This window comes from Rhineura floridana, chromosome 1, assembly GCF_030035675.1.
Source record: "Rhineura floridana isolate rRhiFlo1 chromosome 1, rRhiFlo1.hap2, whole genome shotgun sequence".
Lineage (NCBI taxonomy): Eukaryota > Metazoa > Chordata > Lepidosauria > Squamata > Rhineuridae > Rhineura > Rhineura floridana.
Window position 1 is genome coordinate 23960776 of NC_084480.1, and position 20704 is coordinate 23981479.

The 20704-nt window shown below is 41.7% G+C and overlaps 4 protein-coding genes across 8 annotated transcripts in view; 2 read left to right on the forward strand and 2 right to left on the reverse strand.

The window, feature by feature from the left end:
- The window catches only part of MTMR12 (myotubularin related protein 12), a 71725-nt gene extending 67747 nt beyond the window's left edge, over positions 1-3978 (reverse strand). The window contains exon 1 of one of the 2 annotated variants that reach the window (XM_061615680.1): positions 3582-3978. In XM_061615680.1, the coding sequence (XP_061471664.1) occupies positions 3582-3917 (336 nt within the window). In that variant the 5' untranslated portion in view covers positions 3918-3978. The remainder of the gene's footprint in view (positions 1-3581) is intronic. The other variant, XM_061615671.1, reaches the window with a different exon arrangement.
- Positions 1-20704, forward strand: part of SUB1 (SUB1 regulator of transcription) — a 414045-nt gene that overhangs the window by 308921 nt on the left and 84420 nt on the right. The window lies entirely within an intron of this gene.
- The window catches only part of LOC133379782 (rRNA/tRNA 2'-O-methyltransferase fibrillarin-like protein 1), a 111677-nt gene that overhangs the window by 89965 nt on the left and 1008 nt on the right, over positions 1-20704 (forward strand). For 2 of the 3 annotated variants that reach the window (XR_009761265.1, XR_009761263.1), the window contains exons 1-2: positions 3932-4125; positions 19805-20028. The gene's annotated coding sequence lies outside the window, so the exon portion shown is untranslated. Of the gene's footprint in view, positions 1-3931; positions 4126-19804; positions 20029-20704 lie in introns of those variants that run through there. The other variant, XR_009761262.1, reaches the window with a different exon arrangement.
- The window catches only part of ZFR (zinc finger RNA binding protein), a 68072-nt gene continuing 62101 nt past the window's right edge, over positions 14734-20704 (reverse strand). Inside the window, exons 16-20 of one of the 2 annotated variants that reach the window (XM_061615647.1) lie at positions 19880-19977; positions 18944-19039; positions 15957-16068; positions 15719-15816; positions 14734-15013 (exon numbers count right to left, since the gene is read on the reverse strand). In XM_061615647.1, the coding sequence (XP_061471631.1) occupies positions 14834-15013; positions 15719-15816; positions 15957-16068; positions 18944-19039; positions 19880-19977 (584 nt within the window). In that variant the 3' untranslated portion in view covers positions 14734-14833. Of the gene's footprint in view, positions 15014-15718; positions 15817-15956; positions 16069-18943; positions 19040-19879; positions 19978-20704 lie in introns of those variants that run through there. The other variant, XM_061615658.1, reaches the window with a different exon arrangement.

Sequence of the window (20704 nt, forward strand, 5' to 3'; positions counted from 1 at the left end):
ACAGAACATATCATACGAAAAGCAGGATTGGACCAAGATGAAGGAGGTGTGAAAATTGGAGAAAGAAGTATCAATAATTTAAGATATGCAGACAATACCATGCTACTCACAGAAACCAGTAATTATTTGAAATTAATGCTGATGAACGTTAAAGAGGAAAGCACAAAAGCAGGACTACAGCTGAACGTCAAGAAGACTAAAGCAATGACAGCAGAAGACTTATGTAACCTTAAAGTCGACAATGAGAATATTGAACTTGTCAAGGATTATCAATACCTTGGCACAGTCATTAATCAAAATGGAGACAATAGTCAAGAAATCAGAAGGAAGCTAGGACTGATCAGGGCAGCTATGAAAGAACTAGAAAAGGTCCTCAAATACAAAGATGCATCACTGAACACTAAAGCCAGGCTCACTCAGACCATGGTACTTCTGATCTCTATGTATGGATGTGAAAGTTGGACAGTGAAAAAAGCGGGTAAGAGAAAAATCAACTCATTTGAAATGTGGTGTTGGAGGAGAGCTTTGCAGATACCATGGACTGCGAAAGAGACAAATAATTGGGTGAGGACAAATTAAACCAAAACTATCACTAGAAGCTAAACTGATGAAACTGAGGTTATCACACTTTGGACACATAATGAGAAGACATGATTCATTAGAAAAAATAATAATGTTGGGGAAAACAGAAGGGAGTAGAAAAAGAGGAAGGCCAAACAAGAGATGGATTGACCATAAAGGAAGCCACAGACCTGAACTTACAAGATCTGAACAGGGTGGTTCATGACAGATGCTCTTAGAGGTCGCTGATTCATAGGGTCGCCATAAGTCGTAGTCGACTTGGAGGCACATACAGTAATACCTCGCATTAACGTACTCCATGGGACCAGAGCGAGTACGTGAACCGAATATGTCCTTAAAGTGAAGCACTACCTTTTAAAACTTTTTTCCCTCTCCTTCATGCAGAGCCTCAAAGCCCCACACTAAAGCCTCTGCTGCTGCACTGCCGCGCTTCCCAGCTGATCGCTATCACGCCTCCCAGCTGATTTGCAGTGGCGCGGTCACGTCTATTTCCACCCCCACATACTAAAGCACTGCCGTGCCTCACCCTAACCCTAACCCTGTAAGTGGTTTGTTAGCTGTGTTTCTGGAGAAATACAGGCATATGGAACATGTACGCTATAGTGAGGCGACATTAAGTGAAGCGACGTTAAGCGGGGTATGCCTGTAACAACAACATTCCTGATCTATGGATGTGAAAGTTGGACAGTGAAGAAAAATCAAATCATTTGAAATGTGGTGTTGGAGGAGAGCTTTGCACATACCATGGACTGCGAAAAAGACAAATAATTGAGTGTTAGAACAAATTAAACCACAACTATCACTAGAAGCTAAAATGATGAAACTTAAGTTATACTTTAGACACATCATGAGAAGACATGATTCGCTAGAAAAGACAATGCTGAGAAAAACAGAAGGGAGTAGAAACTGAGGAAAGCCAAACGAGATGGATTGATTCCATCAAGGAAGCCACAGACCTGAACTTACAAGATCTGATCAGGGCGGTTTACCACAGATGCTATTGGAGGCTGCCGTTTCATAGGGTAGTCATAAGTCATAATTGACTTGAAGGCACATAACACGCACACACAATTCCTAAATCAAGTTTTAGCTTTTAAGCTCCTCAGGGTAGGGACTTGTACTGTGTGAACTACCATGCACACCAATGACGCCCTTTAAATAATATTTTTTTTGCATACTTGATGACTTCCCTCCCCTCCCCCAAAAGAAAACGGAAGGCACACCACTGACTGAACTTTACATCAGGTACGCCACCTTGCCTTCACAGCAACGCAGTTATTAATAACAGTCTTGTGACATCTTGAATATTAACTACTTTATTATGGCCTAATGTTTTGAAGAAATAATGGTAAGTTATTTATAAATGTTAATTATAATAAATTATTTATAAATAAGTTAATAAGTTATTTATAAATAACGATGACAAATTATTTATTTATTTATTTATTTATTGCACTTGTATACCGCCCCATAGCCGAAGCTCTCTGGGTGGTTTACAGCAATCAAAAACATTAAAACAAATATACAATTTAAAACACATATTTTAAAAACAATTTAAAACACAATTTTAAAATTTAAAACAATATAAAAACAATTTAAAACACTAGCTAAAATGCCTGGGCGAAGAGAAAAGTCTTGACCTGGCACCGAAAAGATAACAGTGTTGGCGCCAGGTGCACCTCATCAGAGAGATCATCCCATAATTTGGGGGCCACCACTGAGAAGGCCCTCTCCCTTGTTGCCACCCTCCGAGCTTCCCTTGGAGTACACACCCGGAGGAGGGCCTTTGATCTTGAACATAGTGTACAGGTGGGTTCGTATCGGGAGAGGTGTTCCATCAGGTATTGTGGTCCCAAGCCGTGTAAGGCTTTATAGGTCAAAGCCAGCACCCTGAATTGAGCTCGGAAACTTACAGGCAGCCAATGCAAGTGGGCCAGAATTGGTTTTATATGTTCAGACCATCTGGTCCCTGTTACCAATCCGGCTGCTGCATTTTGCACAAGCTGCAGTTCCCGAACCGTCTTCAAAGGCAGCCCCAGATTGAGTGTGTTGCAGTAATCTATGCCCTCCCTATACAGCAGAAAACATGAAAACAGTCGAGCCAAGGTTTTTATCTTGCCTGACTGACTTTGGGAAAAAAAACACCCTTAATTACTGATTGCAACAGCAAAAATAAGAGCTAAGCCTAAAAGAAGAGGCTGCTAGTACAAAACACTAGCAAAGGATCTCTCAAAACAGGATTTGTGATTTCCAGAACCTTGAATTAGTGTCAACTCATTTTGTCTGATAGACGAGCATAAGGCTATGCTTTGAATGTTCCACAATGCCTTACATGGAGATGACACATCCAACTTTTTTCTCCTCCAAACACATCAGCTAGCAGCTGCTCATTTGGTGTACTCATGGAATATCACACACTTGCTCCATGCTTCACATTTGTTTACACAGTTCTGTACAATATTACACAAATCTATGCCCAGGTAGCTTGTTGTAGCCCATGTTTCATAAACAAGGCAGCTTCATAAATGGAGTTGAACTAGAACATTAGAGGCATACCACTGCAATGTTCTTGGACACGTCCAAAATTCAAAGAAAAATTAGGCTGACTGAACAATTTGCTCACGCCAACTATCAGCAATCTTGGAAACAACTTTGAGTAAGTCAGACTTGTATACAAGATCTGAGAACAAGGATATAAAATCAGCTACAAGCCAGGAGGTGCTTGTGACTGTGGAAAATCGGGTTATTTCCCCAAAAAAAGTTTACTTACCAGGAGCAGAGGCTCTCAACATAAATAGGTGGGCAAGCCTGAAGGGACCCTCTGAGGTCAAGCCTATTTCCACCCCAGCCACCGCGCCCCTCACCTCCCTTTTCTTCTCTCCCACCTTCACTCTTCTGCCCGCCGTCGCCGCCTCCCTCACGACGCCAGCCCCACCCGCGCGCCCGCTTTCCTCTCTTCCCCTTAAAACAACCGCCTTCCTTCCTTCCCTCCCTCTTACCTCAGGGCTGATGTAGGAGACGAAGGAGGGCTTGCAGGGCTTAGCCCCTGCGCCGCCTCCTGCGCCCAGCATGGCTGGCCCCCGCGAACTCCCAGCGGTGCTGCCAGGGCTCGAGCCGGTGCCGGCGGGCGGCGACAGCGGCGGCGTCGGCAGCTCCTCCCAAGAGGACTCCGCGTCGTCCACCTCCTCCAACACCGCCCTATTCCGTCTCACGTAGTTAATCCCTCCCATTGCAACGAGCGGCCTAACCCGCGTCCTGGCAGTACCCGCGATTGCTGGCCCCTCCCTCCGCCCTCTATTTCTGGAGAAACGCCTCGGCACAATCTGTGCTGCCATTGGGGTGCGGCGCGGTCTATCAAAGGAGGCGTCCCGCCCATCCAACCCTGTCTCTTTCCAGGGAATGACCGTGGTGCAGATGACGGTTTCATTTTCACAGGGCTGAGGGTTTCGAGGGAGGGATCATGTCAACAAACCAATCACAGTCCGAAGACAGATGGACAGTTTCGTTCCCCAATCAACGAGAAATTGATTGAGTTAAAAAAAGGTGAGCTTTCTTTTCTCCCCCCGGAACTATGGACTATTGTCCGTATTTACTGTAGTGCCGCCGCCCATACTTTTTTTCCATAACGCAAATATACGTTGTTGTACAATGCAAGCGTTGTTTCAGCTGTACACAATTTCCGCGAACCCACGATAAAAATAATCTCATACAAAACGTTTGTTTTAAATTACAATAGATAAAAGCAGTTTGGCGGGACTGTGGGCGGGGTTACCTGGGGTTCAGGAATTGTGCGGGTCTAAAACGGTGTTTCCTAAACTTCATGTCTGGGGCTGTTGAGTTTTTTTGATACCCCGTCCTCCTCCCTTAAACACATATATTTGCTTTTCATTGTTAGCTGCCTCGGGCGTCATTCAGTGGAAAGGCAGGATGTCTTTGCATTTAATAGCATGTCTTAAACGATTTTTTATGAATTTTTAAAAGCTGCATTTCCCCCCCCCTTTTTTTTTGCACAGTAGAGGATTAACCATCCTCCACGGGAAAATTAAGCCTGTAGATTTAGATCTCAATTTATTTTGCTCTCTGATTTAAAAAAAAAAGAATATAACCCTCAGAAGCTATATAAGTGCAGTTTGTTTAATACATTAAGAGCGAAAGACAAGCCCCACTGTAGGAGTCACCAACCTGTCGCCTGCAGGTGCCATGGCACCCGCAAAGGCCTTCAGTGGTGCCCCCAGCAGGTAGCCCAGAATGTGAGCTTTTATTTTTAAAAAAACAGTCTCTAGGCCAGGGGCCAATCATATCCCCCAGTTTGGTCCATGAGGCCATATCCCCCAAACCATGCCCTCCAGCTGACATCACTAGTGAGGACAGGTGTTTGAAGGTGCACTGCCATCCGTCCATCATATGATAGGGCGCTGGGAGCACCTTCAACCCTCTCCACCCTTCTCTTCATATTGCAGTCTGAAATAGAAACGTAAAGGGGAGGCGCTTGAAAGCATCCTCCCATCAGTTGATAGGTCAAATCGGTGTGCACCCTCAATCACCTCAGAGCTTGGAAGATTACTTTTAAAAAGTAATAAATTACAGTTACAATTACTTGGCCCAAAAAGTAGTAATTACCGTTACAGTTACAATTGCTCTGAAAGTAACTGATTACTTTACTTTTTCTCAAAAGCAATCACTACAATTACATTTCAGTTACTTTTTTTAAAAAAACCCTATAAGGTGCTGGCCTTGGCTGCTGCACATCTAAGAAGCCTAAAACAATATTAAAAATAAACACACACACAGAGGGGGTAGTAGAATAAAAAATTTTATCCTTAAGATTAACATAATGGCATAACAGAATCTCACATCCCCCCAAGCAATGAAGATACCCCAACTCTTGAAATCAAATTTTACACTTGAAATGCTTTTATAATATGTTTCTGTTATGTCTCAAAAGAACAAGATGCTCAAAGAGCATGTCAGACAAGGAATGTCTTTTTACACTCATTACGTTGCCACCAGTACTAAACAGGCGTTCTACTGCAGCGCTTGAAGGCATGCCTGTGTTGTGCTGCAAAAAACACCGCAGCACACGTGGAAAGCCATGGAGTGATGACACTTCCCTGCTGGGAGACCTCAGGTACCTCACCAGTTCCTCCTCAGCAGTGTCCACTGCTGGCTTCTTGCCCTGGGGCAGAAAGTTAAAGAAGTCATCTTCTAAGTCATCTCCTTCCTGGTCTTTATCTGAAGACTGATCACTGTCCTCATTAAGTACACCCATCTTTATTTCAGCTTTCAACAAGGCTTCCATTGTGTATCTAAGAAAGAGAGAGGATATGTTAACACATATATGTGAGGAAACCATCATCTGCTCTTCATTTCCTGATGCTTGTCATGTCCCCTGGTTCAGGGTCCAGCCTGAGCCTGTGGATGATGACATGGAAGGTAGGAAGGTGACCAAGTCACCACACTCATGGGGCAGCACAGCAGACCCTTAAGGATTACCTGCAGCAACCCAAGGTTGTGATGAGGAGCCCCAGGAAGAAAAGGCCCAGCCCCTGCCTACCACCTTAAGCCCTCTGATGCCTCCCTTGAGACAACATTTCCCTTGGAGTAATCCACCCAAAGGGCTTCCCTAATGTTCTTACTTGTTGGTATGGGTGGTGGCCTGACACGATTCCAGCCGATCTAGTTTGAAGTGAGGGTGTACGCAGGCTGCCAGAAGAAGCAGATCCCTGCCAGATCCCCACCTCTCAAGGGTTGTCTGCTGCTGCTTCAGCATTTTGGGAGGAGGGGTGTCATGCATTGGTTCAGGAAGGCCACGTCTCCTTGCCTTTATTGCTTCTTCAATTGCTCTCAGCTTCTCAGGGTGTGCCCTCTGAGGAAGAAGAACAAAGCATGAATCCAAGAAAAAATGGAAGAGGAACTTCACAATTTAAACATCAATAGACAATGGACACTCTTTGAGGACCAGCATGACAAAGGCTTACCTCAAAATGTTTCTTCACATTGGATGAGGAGGAAACAGCTGATCTCAGATTTTTGATCCTTGGAAGGCAGTAATTGCATCGTACAACAACATTTTTCCCACTCTGGCTCACAAATGTACAAGCTTTCTCAAAGCCAAACCATGGTATTTGCTGTTCTGCAGATGTGGCTGTGGGCAACTGGCACTGCTTCATGCCCTCCTCCTCCTCGTGCACAGGGCCTCCTTTCTGAACCTCACTTTCTAGTTTTGCCTCCTCAGGATCAACAAACTGTGACGCAAGTGGCCGCACTAACTGACTGCTGCTCTCAGCAGCAAAACCTGCAACAGGCGTCTCTGTAATAAACAAGAGATAATGCTCCTATGTGGGTGAACTTCAGCTGTGATGTGCCCCCATCTCTTCCCCATGCTGAAAGATGCCCCAGTCAGAGGGGAAGTAAGCAGGTCGATAGCACAATTAAAAGAGATCCTATTTGCATCATTTTTGCTCACTGAATAACCCTGCCTGGGCCAGTCTAACCTACTATCTCACAGGGTTGTTGTGAGAACAAAATGAGACTAGGGTTCAAATCCCCACATAGCCATGAAGCTCACTGGGTGACCTTGGGCCAGTCACTGCCTCTCAGCCTCATGAAAACCCTATTCATAGGGTCACCATAAGTTGGAATCAACTTGAAGGCGGTACATATATTTTTTATTTTGAATATGATGATTATGATAATAAATATGCAGCATTTCAAATTAATTCTGTATGAGAAGCATTCCATGCCAAGCTTGGAAAACCAAGGATGAGGTATAAAATGTAGACAAAAATACTTTTGACAAAATGCCGTTTATCTTTTATATATATAAGCCTGGGTAGGGAACATTTAATCTAGCCTACTTGCTTTCAGCAAGAAGGGTTAAGTGCCTTCAGGCTAGGGCAGTCACCAGAAGGCCACAGCAGAGACAAAGGAGTCTAGTGTTGTGGAGATGTTAGATGGGAGCTTTGGGGAGTAAAGATGAAGGCTCCTGAAGGCTGCAATTCTAAACACACTTACTAAGGGATTAAGCCCCATAGAACTCAACAGGACTGACTTCTAAGTAGATATAGTTTGGACTGTGCTGTTGGTAAACCTTGACTAGGGTTCTTCTGCAAAGACATCCATATCCAAGCAGGGTTGGCAACCCCCTGCCTGGAATACCCTGCCCTTATCTTTTAATGTGGCTGCTCCAAATGTTTTTACAGATTTGACCCTTTACTTCAGAAAGAGGTCTGAAAAATGAGTAAGAGTAAGAAGTATCTTTTAAAATTGTTCTTTTCAATTCACTCTTGAATGAACATCATACCTAGGGCAGATCCACACCATTCCTTTAAAGCACATTCAACACCCATTTGAAGCACATGAATCCCACCACAGAATCATGGGAACTGCAGTTTGTTAAGAGTGGTGAGAACTATAACTGTGAGGGGGAAATGACACTTCCCAGAATTCTTTAGGGGAAGTCATGCGCTTTAAATGCGAGTTGGATGTGCTTTACACATATTGTGTGAATCCGCTTAATAAATTTTGCCTGCATGTAAATTGTTTTAATTAAATTTTCAAAATGAAAATAAGCTATAAAGTATAGTGGGTGACCATGGGCTACTCACCATTTCTCAGCCTATCTGCCCCTCAGGATGAAAACAATGGAGAACCATGACTACCCCAAGGCATACTTAACATGTAAAGGAAGTATTGTACAACCATAGTATGCAATTGGATACTTACAGGGACACAGCATGACAAAACTGGGTGGAAGTAAAAGTTCTACACTTAGGAAAAAGAAACCAAATGCACAGTTATAAGATGGGGGATACTTGGCTCAGCAGTACGACATGCAAGAAGGATCTTGGAATTGTTGTTGATCACAAGCTGAATATGAGCCAACAGTGTGATGTGGCTGCAAAAAAGGCAAATGCTATATCAGGCTGCATTAACAGAAGTATAGTTTCCAAATCATGTGAAGTATTAGTTCCCCTCTATTCAGCACTGGTTAGGCCTCATCTTGAGTGCTGTGTCCAGTTCTGGTCTCTGCACTTCAAGAAGGATGCAGACAAACTGGAACAGGTTCAAAAGAGGGCAACAAGGATGATCAGGGGACTGGAAACAACGCCCTATGAGGAGAGACTGAAGGAACTGGTCATATTTAACCTGGAGAAGAGAAGACTGAGGGGAGATATGATAGCACTCTTCAAGTACTTGAAAGGTTGCCACACAGAGGAGGGCCGGGATCTCTTCTCAATGATCCCAGAGTGCAGGACACAGAATAATGGGCTCTAGTTGCAAGAAGCCAGATTTCGACTGGACATCAGGAAAAGCTTCCTAACTGTTAGAGCCATACAACAATGGAACTAATTACTAGAGTGGTAGTGGGATCTCCGACACTGGAGGCATTCAAGAGGCAGCTGGACAGCCATCTGTCGGGAATGCTTTGATTTGGATTCCTGCATTGAGCAGGGGGTTGGACTTGATGGCCTTATAGGCCCCTTCCAACTCTACTATTCTATGAGTCTATGAAAATATTTATATAAGCATGACTATCAAATATGTTTATTTATATAACCTGTAAAGATATTTATAGTGCAATCCTATGTTTGTTTACTCAGAAGCAAGTCCCAATGTATTCAATGGGGCTTACTCAACCAGGGAAAACTGCAGCCTCAAGTGATAAGGAACTTGTTCTTTTAACAAGTCCTTTAAGTTGAGAGCTTATCCCAGTCTGCGTCTGTGTTGAAATTGCTTTTTAATATGTTTTTAAATTTTTGCTTTTAAAAATGTTTTTAAAGATGTTGTGTTTTAATATATTTTAAAGTCTGTTTTTATGATTTTTAGTGTTTTTAGTGCTTTTGTTTGCTGCCCTGGGCTCTTACTGGGAGGAAGGGTGGGATATAAATAAAATAATAAAAATAAATAAACTTCATTCATTTTTTTAAAAAATGAGTATTAGTTTCCTACATAATAAAAACTGTGATAAACCCTGCCTAATTTCTTTAAAAATAGGGTTGGAGGGAGAGAGATTTACAACACAAACACAAGTCTGCACTTTACTCACAATCATGAAAGGGCGGGGTTGCAGCCAGAGCTTTGAAAAGTTACTTTAAACTACAACTCCCATCAGCCCCAGCCAGCATGGCCACTGGATTGGGCTGATGGGAGTTGTAGCTAGAGCATGATGTTTAAAAAAAAGTTGTGCAGGGGGGTTTACGTTTTGGTGTATATCTCGGGAATTAGACCACCTAGAAACTTAATTTTTTTTTAAAATGGAAGCGGAGAGTCCAGAGAGTAAGGGGTGGTAGCCAGAGAGCCGGAGCCCCCCCCCCAAAACCAGAGACTCCAGCCGAAAACACACACACCGGGGCACACACACACACAAATCATCGTCACTCACCTCCACAGCTCTCCGCCATTCTGCTGCAGCCTTCTCCTCCGTTGTTGTCCTTGCCCTGGCTTTTTCCTCCGGCGTCCATTTTTTCCTCTCAGAGTCAGACGCTAGCAGGCTCCCCCTGCCTATTCATCTCTTCCCTCGTGCCTCCTAACGCAGATCAAGAGGGAAGAGACAGTCTGCGCAGAGGTCCAATCAGTGTGAGGCACATGTCTTGTGTTAACCAATCACAGCCAGGAGCTGACTTCCCCTTGTTCCCGCCCCCAAGTAACGTCCAACCTAACGTGGAAACGTTAAAGTTGAAGCTGAAAAGTAGGGAAATTACTATTCGTTCCGTTACTTGCCAAATGTAATGGAATTACCCACTCGTTATTTAAAATTGTAACGAATTAAAAGTAACTCGTTAAAAATAACGAGTTACTTTCAAGCTCTGAATCACCTGTATGTTTGAAAGCCCTGCAGTTTGCTTTGAAGTTCTGAAAATCGCCTTTGGACCGCCAGAGGTTGGGGAGATGAAGATCTGGCCCTTCAGCCAGAAGAAGTTCCCCACCCCGCTCTAGCCCTCCTAGAAAGTTATGGAGCAATATGTGCAGATACCCTTCTAAGGGGTTTCTGTGAAAGGAGCCATATGGCTGTTCCTGCCAGTCAGTGTTTTTAGCCAGTGAGTCAAGTCAGAGCTGTGATTGATAAATAAGGTGTATGGACACCAGGCAATAGGAACCCCTCGGGTCCTAAAGACCTGCTGTTTGCCCTCCCAAGGCACAGACCTGAACTTACAAGATCTGAACTGGGTGTTTTATAACAGATGCTATTGGAGATCACTTATTCATGGGGTCACCAAAAGTTGTAACCGACTTGAAAGCATAACACAATAACATTTAGTGCACTTTTCTTCTGTTCCCCCCCTTTCCTTTTACCCTAGCTACCAGGATGTGTCTTTCCTATGGTGAGTTTGTCTGAGATTGGGTGGTCCCTAGCAGTTATTTTCTGCAAATGCTACCACACAATACATGCCAGTGAATGTTAAAGAATCCTCACCACCACACAAAATCATCTATGAAAACTTTGCAAAGAGGCTTAGGCATGTCTGTTTGCAGGAGCTAAAGACCAGGGACTCATTAAGAATTCACTGTATAGTTAATTTACAGTACAATGGTCTACTCAGAACTGTCTTTGTGTTTAATGGGACGACGACCTGGAAGACCAGGGTTTGAATCCCCACACAGCCATGAAGCTCACTGGGTGACCTTGGGCCAGTCACTGCCTCTCAGCCTCAAGAGGAAGGCAATGGTAAACCTCCTCTGAATACCACTTACAATGAAAACCCTATTCATAGGGTTGCCATAAGTCGGAATTGACTTGAAGGCAGTCCATCATCATCACTTCCAGATAAGTGGGTACAGGATAGCAGCCAAGGCTTTGGTTTAGGGTTGGCACTAGGGAAAATCAGGGTTCTTGTACCTTTAATACAGGGGTTGCCAACGTTTTTGGGCCAGAGGGGACATTTCAAATTTTGAGTGAGTACTGGGGCACCAGTCACAAAAAGTCCACCACAGGAGCATGGCATAATTTATTTATTTATTTATTGCACTTGTATACCGCCCCATAGCCGAAGCTCTCTGGGCGGTTTACAGCAACCAAAATAACACAAAATTGCTGCCATAAAGGTGTGGCATAACACAAAATCTGAGTAGTCATAGTGAAGCTTTTCCCATAATTGTATTTCCATACCAGAAAAGGCTTGACCTGTTCAACAATTGTATGGCAAACAAAAATTCAAGGATGCTGTTTTCCCCCCAGTGCCAATTCTACAAGTTTGAGAGTGGTTTAACAATCAATCCCTCTTGCCAGGGAACGGTGCAAATTGTAGCTCTGCGAGGGGAAAAGGGGTCTCCTAACAACTCTCAGCACCCTTAACAAACTATAGTTCATAGGATTCTTTGGGGGAAGCTATGACTCTTTAAAAGTGGTATTATGCTGCTTTAAATGCATAGGGTAGATGAAATTTTAGAGGTACACACAAGCACTGATGCCAGACTGTAGAATGCAGGTCTTGGGCCTACAACCTAGCCCACCATTATGGACAACAGTACCATAACAATAGCCGTCAGCACATCTTCCCTTTTAGTTTTTCGGAGAATGGGTACGCTGCTATGGATCAAATTTCAAACTAGTGAGTGCAACTGTCTAGGCTCAGCCAGACTCACCTGCCATCTTCATTTTCTAAAAGCAATTTGGGAAATGCAGATGGTCCATAAAAAGAAAGGTAAGAGTACTGCAATGACTATTGTCATTCTTGCCACTACTATCAGGTGAGGGTTTTTTTAAAAAAAAATTCACAACTTTTTACAGGGATTGTTGGACATGCTGAGCTAGTGTAAATGATAATGCTTGTAATAAGTTTAAAAGAAAGTGACTCATTTGCCCCCTTGTAAGCAAAGTTTTCCCCTCCTCCCCCCCAAGTGCAAAAGTGTCCCATTTAAACATGTTTCTAGGGATTGTGTCTAGGATTGTATGTGTGTCAATTTTCAGCTATTCATCTGGTTTAGTTCTATTTTTGTCTTGGATTTTGAGCGTTAGATGTGAAAATACCCAACTTTAGGACTTTTCTAGTAATCAATGTTATGTACTTAATTTTAGCTATCAAGCAGGAAAGCTCTTAAAACCGATTTATTTAAGACCACATTCACACCATACAGTTATGCTGCTCTTGGCTGAATTTTCTCTTCTCTTAAAGATACAGAATCATTCTCAGGCCCTGAGCCTGGCAACCCTAGATCAAACCCACCCTCCCTTCTCCCTCCTATCCCCTGCCTCTTGCCCCTTCCTTCCCCCTTCGTTTGCCCCTCCCTCCCCATGACCTTCCAATTTCCTCCTTCCCCTTCCTCCTCCTCCCTCTCCCCCTTCCTCCTCCCCATGGTCAGTTTTACCTGTCTTAAGCATGATTGCATGGAAGTAAATACCATTGAACTCTATAAGCATGCAAATGATCAAACCTGTCCTCCCCTTTCCCCTTCCTTTGCCCCCCTCCAATACACTCCTTCCCCTTCCCCTCTGCCTCCCGCATGGTCAGTTTTTCCTATCCTAACCATGATTGCATAGGAGTAAATCCTATTGAACTCAATAAGCATGCAAATGATCAGACCTGCTTTCCCTCTCCTTTCCTCCTCCCCCCTCTTCTTTCTTCCTTCTCCCCTGCCCACTCCAGCCCTCCTTCCCTCCCCCCGGTCAGTTTTACCTATCCTAAGTATGATTGCACGGGAGTAAATCACACTGAACTCAATAAACATGCAAATGTTCAAACCTGTTCTCCTCCTGCTCTCCCCCTCCTGCCTGCTCCCATCCCAGTCCTCCCCTCTGCCTTTCCTCCCCTCCCTCCTCTTCTTCCTCCTCCTCCCCTCCCCATCCTGTGGTCAGTTTCACCTATCCTAAGCACCGATTGCAGGGGAGATTTTAGGAGCATGCAGGGGGGAGGAAAGGGAAGTCCACTTTGCTGACAGATGGACACTACTGGTTGCCACCCATTATGACAGTGTTAAATCAATGTCCTGAAAACTAGCATAATCCATTGAAGACAGATCAAGTAAGGTATATGTTCCCAGTGTACAATGAATGTTAAGTCGTTGAATAATTTTTAGTTTTATTAGCAGATTCCACTGTAGTGCTGTAACAAATCACACCTGTGTACCAGAGCATACATCAACAGCCAGATGTAGACCTGAATTACACCACTGCTATAATATTTAGCTGTTTGAAAGGAGACATAAGCATACACTATGGCCACAAATAATTTTCTGCTATTTTCTTTTACAACCTTCAAATTACCAGAAATGTTATCTATCTTCAGGTTTTATTTAAATGAAAGTTATTGAATAATTTGGTACAAGAATAGTGAAAGTAGCAATCTCACAGGCATTGATATAGCAAACAATTATTTTAATTCAGAGCTAATGGCATTAGTACCATACTAATAAAGCTCTCTGAAAACAATTAGCCAACTCTTTCCAAAAGAGAAAAATGCCCTCTTACTTACATTTTCAGCAAAATTTCAGAAAGTTATTTTTTGGCCTTGCTATGTCAAAGTCAATCATACAAAGACCTAGGCATGAAACCTAAAATGGTATTTTTTAAAAGCCCTTCTATTAAAAACAAAGTCATGCAATTTTTTTATCAATTATGCAGTGCTAAAATTGCAGCAAGTCCATACTGTATATGGTCAGCATTTATACTGATAATGTGTAACTAACAACAAACCTGATTAGAGTAACACAAATCTGTCTTAATTACACCATTATATCACTAAAGAGACAAATGCCATGGAATTGGCAGAAACATTTAATTGAAAGCACTTAAATAGCAGGGGAAGAGTCTGTGTTAACACTTCACATTTAAGAGAAATAATCCTGCAGACCCACTTTACAAAAAGTGTTCTGCTATAAAATATTAAGCAAAGGAGGAACTGTATTTACCATTTTCTAATACAAATCAACTTACAGCTAGTGTCAAAGGTAACTTAAAAGTCTAAATAAAACAGCAAAATACACAAAGCAACTGAAGCACAAAACACTGTATTAAATACAGTGGGATTTAAGTACATAGTATATTAGTTAACATAAAGAAGAGAAAATAAGAATTATACGTTAGACATTAGAAACTAAGCAATGAGGGATAGACTAAAAAAGTCAGAATACAGTTTCCATTTGTGATCTTTCTACCATAATTCGTCTGCACATCCTTAAAAATGGTGTGAATGCCACACAAAAAGTAATTTCCTAACTTTTTTGGATGTATTTAAATAGACATTTAAAAAAATTAGAGAACAAATGGCCTCCATTACCACCTGTGTTAACACTGAACACACCTTTTTGTTTTTTAAAAGTTATCATAGTCTTTCTTGTCTTTTTTCCCCTCGGCTTCAAATCCATCAACTCCATCACTGTCCCTCCTTCTTTTACGATTGTTGTGGATATTGAAGCGCTGGTTCATCTGGGGCAAGGGATCCATTCCTAAAACTTTGTGTATTTGACGGAATGCAAGAAGTCTCAACGCAAACTGGTAGAAAGGGGAGGGGAGGAAAGGATATCAGAATTATTGGATTTCAACTTCCAATAACAGATGCATGTTCATTTTAAAAAGTCAAGACCACATTTAGAAGTATTTAAAACTCACATAACTTTTCTATGTTAATGATAGTTAATGATGCAAGTTAATGATGTAGCTTATGAATGTTCCATGAAAAAAAATTAGTTGCATAATAAAGCAAAGAGGTCCCCTGTGCAGAATGTGTTGCAAGACACATAGATCAGAAGAGATCTTCCTCCTCCTCAGAAGTGAAGCTGTCATTATCAGAGTGGGAAACCTGCCCATGGGCCAAGTTGGCCCATCAGGCCATTTTCATCCCTTGATGTCATATGTGACATCATATTGGACAGGAAGAAACACGGCTGGATCCTGCACCTAGCACACAGAATTGAAGTCGGGAAGTTCAAACCTGCTTGGTTTGGATGCAGAAGCCAGTTTCCTGTGGGGAACATGCCGAGACACCCAAATCCTACAGAAAGCAGGACTGAACTCTCCATAGATCAGCTGTTGCATGGGGAATTCAATCCTGCTTGGTCACTATCTCTCCCCCACCCCCATGGGCCAACTTTGACAGGTGGGTGGAATGTGATGGCATTTTTCAGCTCAAGTTTGTTGTTGAAGTTTGTGTATCAGATGTCCACTACATTTAAGCATTTTATGAGAACTTCTAATCACCTGTGCACTTGAAGTAATGTCTTCTCGTTGCTGATCTGTCATTAAAGCAAGTGTATCAAAAGGATCTTTTTCACATGGGTCCAAAAGGCCAGGACCTCCTACAAACAAAGAAGTAAATTTGTTTACAAATTGTATGAAGACAATCATTCTTACTATACTGTAACAAAGAATGTGTAAAGTATACAAACGTTACAGTTTAAACAAATTATTGCAAGCATGGACAAGGAATGCAACTTGCCTTTAAGGATAATTCCTGAAGATATACACTCAAACACTCTTCTTAAGGCATCCCCAGGGCTTTGTGGTCCAGTAGCACTGCTAATTGCCTTCTCTACTAATAATTCCATTGCCTAAATAAAATTAGGATATGTAAAGATAAACCACCATCTACACATTTATTTAAAACATAAAATGTAGGACATCAAGAGCTGATAGGTAGCACATGATAGCATTATGGGCTCTAGCTTGAGGCTTTGAAAGCTTAAACCAATAAACTGTTAACATCTGCAGAAAGTCCAATCACATGAGAAAAGGTTCACATTGCTATATCAATTCACGCTACCATGTTTATCTCAATGGAGGCCATAATCAAGTCTGTTTTTTCATTTAAAAAAAATGTGCTTAGCCTAGAAACAAAACAAAGAAATGAATGGAGGCTGGAATTAGATGCAATTTTGGCATGAAAATGGGATTCTGCTGCATAAAATGTTGAAGAGTGTTGTACTACAAGACATGAAAATCAAAAGGTTTGGATCCTGAGTTACCCCTCTGCAGATTTTCACTATTTCTCCCTTCTTCCTATATTCGCCAGTGCTTCATGCTGTTCCTGAGTATCCCCTGACCCTCCAGAGCAGATGCACAGGCGGCTAAAGGGAGAATCAGTGAAAATTGCCTCTCTTCTGCCAGCAGGAGCATCCTATGAGTAAAATTCCATTCACAAGAAATTGGGATTTAAGCCAAAGCAAATACATACCTTAGGAAAAACCAATCAACATGTACATAAAATTTCAGGTAACATCACCTGTGCTTGGTAGCCCAGCACAAAAATAGAAATCCACCCCCTTTCCAGAGCTTTCCGCACACTGATGCAAACTCAGAGGAGCCTCTTACCTTATACTAGGTGTATGTGCAGAGAACTTGCCAGGGGGGGGGGAGAAAGGTCAGTCTCTCACTTCATAGTAGGCTTTGAAGACACCCTGAAGCAGTAAGAGAGATGGCTCATTGCTTCAGAGCATCTCTAAAGGTTATTGTGAAATAAGGGACTTGCCCCCTGCTCTCATGAGACTTCTGCACATGTCAGGGACCTTTGGACTGAAATGGGCTCAGCAGTAATCATAAATAATGGCCATATCCAAGGCTTGCAAGAATCTATGGACCCTGTCAGTAACATTGTTTTTGTAGTGTATGATGAAGGACCTGTGTTTTGCAGGATTTACATTCTTACAGGCAAAGCTCACAGTAGCAACTTATGTACAGCCCATATTCACTGTGCATTTCCATAAACAAATAAAAGGAAAGTGAATCATTAGAAAGGTACATGATAATCCTTGCTCTTCAGAAATAATATCTCTTTTGCGTATTGTTAACAAGTAATTACCTCTGAAGGACACTGTTAGAAATCTAAAATACATGGGTTGTAGCCAATGGCTGTGTAAGCAAAAGACAGCTTGCTCAACCAATCTTATTTACTTGCAAAAAAATTTATACCGCCAACATCAAGAAAAAATATCACGGTGATGAATCGCATAAAATCAACAACAACATTACATTCACAAAAAAAATGCAAAATCAAAATAGCTGGATCACCCCTCAAGGAAAATCTGGGTGAACAGATAAGTTTTAAGCAGGCACCTAAATACCAATACTGTAGGTGCCTGCCTGATGTTTAATGAGACTACACTAAAGGCCCTGGGTTTAGCTGACTTAAGATGAACCTTCGGGAGCATATAGCAGTACTAAGAGTGTCACTCCTGAGGATCAAAGTGACTGAAAAGGGATATACAAGGTAAAGTGTTCTTCACCAACTCTTGCTAAGCCTCTCAAAAAACATATCCAGAGGAAAAGGGGCCCTCTGGGACAGTGGGGATGGTGTGAATCGCCCAAAATCAGGCAGAGGAACCTTGTAGCAGTGGGTGGTCCATATATAAAAAAGGAAAATATACTTATTTTGCCCCATGCCTTAAAAAGTTAGAACTACAATTATTGGAAATGCAGTTATTGGAAATGTAATCAACATGCATGTCTTGTGTGAGCTTAAGAGGTTCTTTGGAGAAAATATGTTGTTAATAAGTTATGAGGCATCATAACAGCAGCAATTGTAGCTGCAAGGTTACAAATTTCCAATGTTGTAAGGATATTCCAGGAAATTTTAGGCATAATTTTGAGAACACAGAGAATCAACATATAAGGTCCTTTAGTTCAGAAGCTCACTCTCTCATCTCCCAGCCCAGCCCCATATCATGGGTCTTTAGGGGAAAGCTTATTTAGAAATGTTTAGCTTTGCCTGATGTTATGGATAGAAACATAGGAAGCTGCCTTAACCAGAGCTTAGAAAAGTTATTTTTGAATTACAACTCCCATCAGCCCCAGCCAGCATGGCCACTGGATTGGGCTGATGCGAGTTGTAGTTCAAAAAAGTAACTTTTCCAAGCTCTGCCTTATACTGAGTCAGACCCTGGGGTCCATCTAGCTTAGTATTATCTACACAGACTGGCAGTGGCTCTCAGGATTCCAGGCAGGAGCCTCTCCTGGCCCTACCTGGAGAAGCCATTAGGGATTGAACCTGGGACTTCTGCATGCAAAGCAGATGGCTCTACCACTGAGCTACCATCACTGCTAAAACAAATTAATGACTTCAAAGAAATTATGTAAATTCACAGTGGAGCATTTGAAGGAAATGAGAATCAAATCTCCTGCTATGTATCAGACAGGCACCATCTCTATTGTCTTTTCTATGTCTGTTGCAAACTTTTCTCTTTCAACAAGCCTTCTAAGAGGAGATTGTTTTATACCATTCATTATCTATACTGGATTTGAAATTGGTTTTAGATATATATGTTTTAACTCTTATTGTGTATGTAATTATTTTAACTGATTCATATATGTAATTATTTTAACTGTTTTCATATTTGCAATTGTTATATGTATGTTTTTACTGTATTGTGAAATCACTTTGAAATGCTTCACAGGAAGAGATTCATAAATGAAACAAACAAAAATACTTACCCAGCTTGGAAAGTCAGACCAAGTGGGAACTCTCTGACAAAGATCACGAAGAATACGTATGATTATGACACACGACTGCAGACCATTAGCTCTAGCCTTGAGAGCAATATAAAATCAAGTTAATCAATCCCATCACCAACAGAAAATAGGCCTCTTAGAAAAGCTAAAACACTACTGTTCAATGGAAGCTCAGATACAGGAAAGAAACAAGCCACATGAAACATTCCAGGAGCTGCCATTTACAGAAGCATTTTATGCCAAGGTTAGTAACTTAACAAGTCAAGGTGCACAGGTTATACAAGACTAATATCCCTTGAATTCCTGCACACTTTGACCTATGGTTCATTTGTAACATCAAATACAATTATCTTCCTATAATAGACATACAAGAGTAAAGAGCTAACAAGTAGAGAGACTGAAAGGCTATGGGAATCTGTTTGGTTTCTTTGTTGTACCTTTGCTTTAGTGCAAAGTCACTGAACCAAATAGTTTCTCACCTTTCATTCCCTACACTTAATAAGCTTTAAGAAATAAAGGGTAAAAGTCTTACATCTAACACACAAAGCTTTAAACACACATTCTGTTATTTAAAGCAAAGTTAACTCTGCAGCCTTATGGAATACATTACAAATACAAAACATACGATTCCCCCAAAGCATGTCGATCTTTCAACTTGGCTATCTCAATGGCCAGAAGAACAAGTTGACGTCAAATTGGCAAGAACGGCATAAAGCAGTTCTTCTATGCAGATCTTCCAAGATGAATTATGTTTTCCCCCGGGTCATTAGATTTTATATATGAGTACATATATATATATGTATATACATATTCACTACGGGCAACCTTTATTTTTCCGCATAGTTCAACATCCAACTGAACAACTGAACTACTCTCTCTCATAAGGCTACAAGAAGAAAGTAAAATTATGTTCCGAACCTGGAACCACTTAGCGTGGCGTAGAGCAGCCAGAGCGTCAAGGCATTTTTGCCTGTCCAAGACGTCCGGTGGATCTTTCACCATACCCGAGGTTACATCTAAAATGGATTGAATTGGCAAAATGCAGTGAGGAATGGGTGTTTGACCAGGTGAGCAAGACACTTTCTTAAATTAGCTTCCATGTCACACGTGCCATTTATATTGTAATCCCTGTCTCCAATGTATTCGTATTGAGTTATATCCCATAATCTGTACATGGTCATTGAGCCCAATATGAAAGATTAATCAAGAGCATAATACAAGGTTAGCTCTCAATCTTATTTTTATGCCCATCTATTTGTGAAAAAAATCCTCTGGAAAAATGAATTCCCCCTAAAATTAAAATGCTGAAGGAAGAATGGTTGGACACAGTGCACCAGCACAGGAAACACAAGACAAAAGGAACACAAAAATCCACTTGAATGAAGCAAAAGTGACAACAAACTGTGAGCAAAATCTATTGTGAAGTTCTTCTGTACAAGCCCCACTGAAATGAATGGACATTTGTATTCAAGCTCCCATTCATTTTAATGAAACTTGTGTAGAAGAACTTCCCAGTGGATTGTGCCCTGTTTGTTGGGACAACTTAAAATGGCCATATGCAACTTTAGACATAGTCCTAGTTAACGGGTCAAAATTCTTCCTGGGCATTAAAGCCCCATGATGTACCAGGATACCTCACTTTAAGGTAAGGTAAAAATATATTTACAGAAACAAGCCAGATTATTTGGTTTTATGGAGTCTGAAGGAATGTGAAATACTGTGTAAAATTCAAAGTCAAGAGCA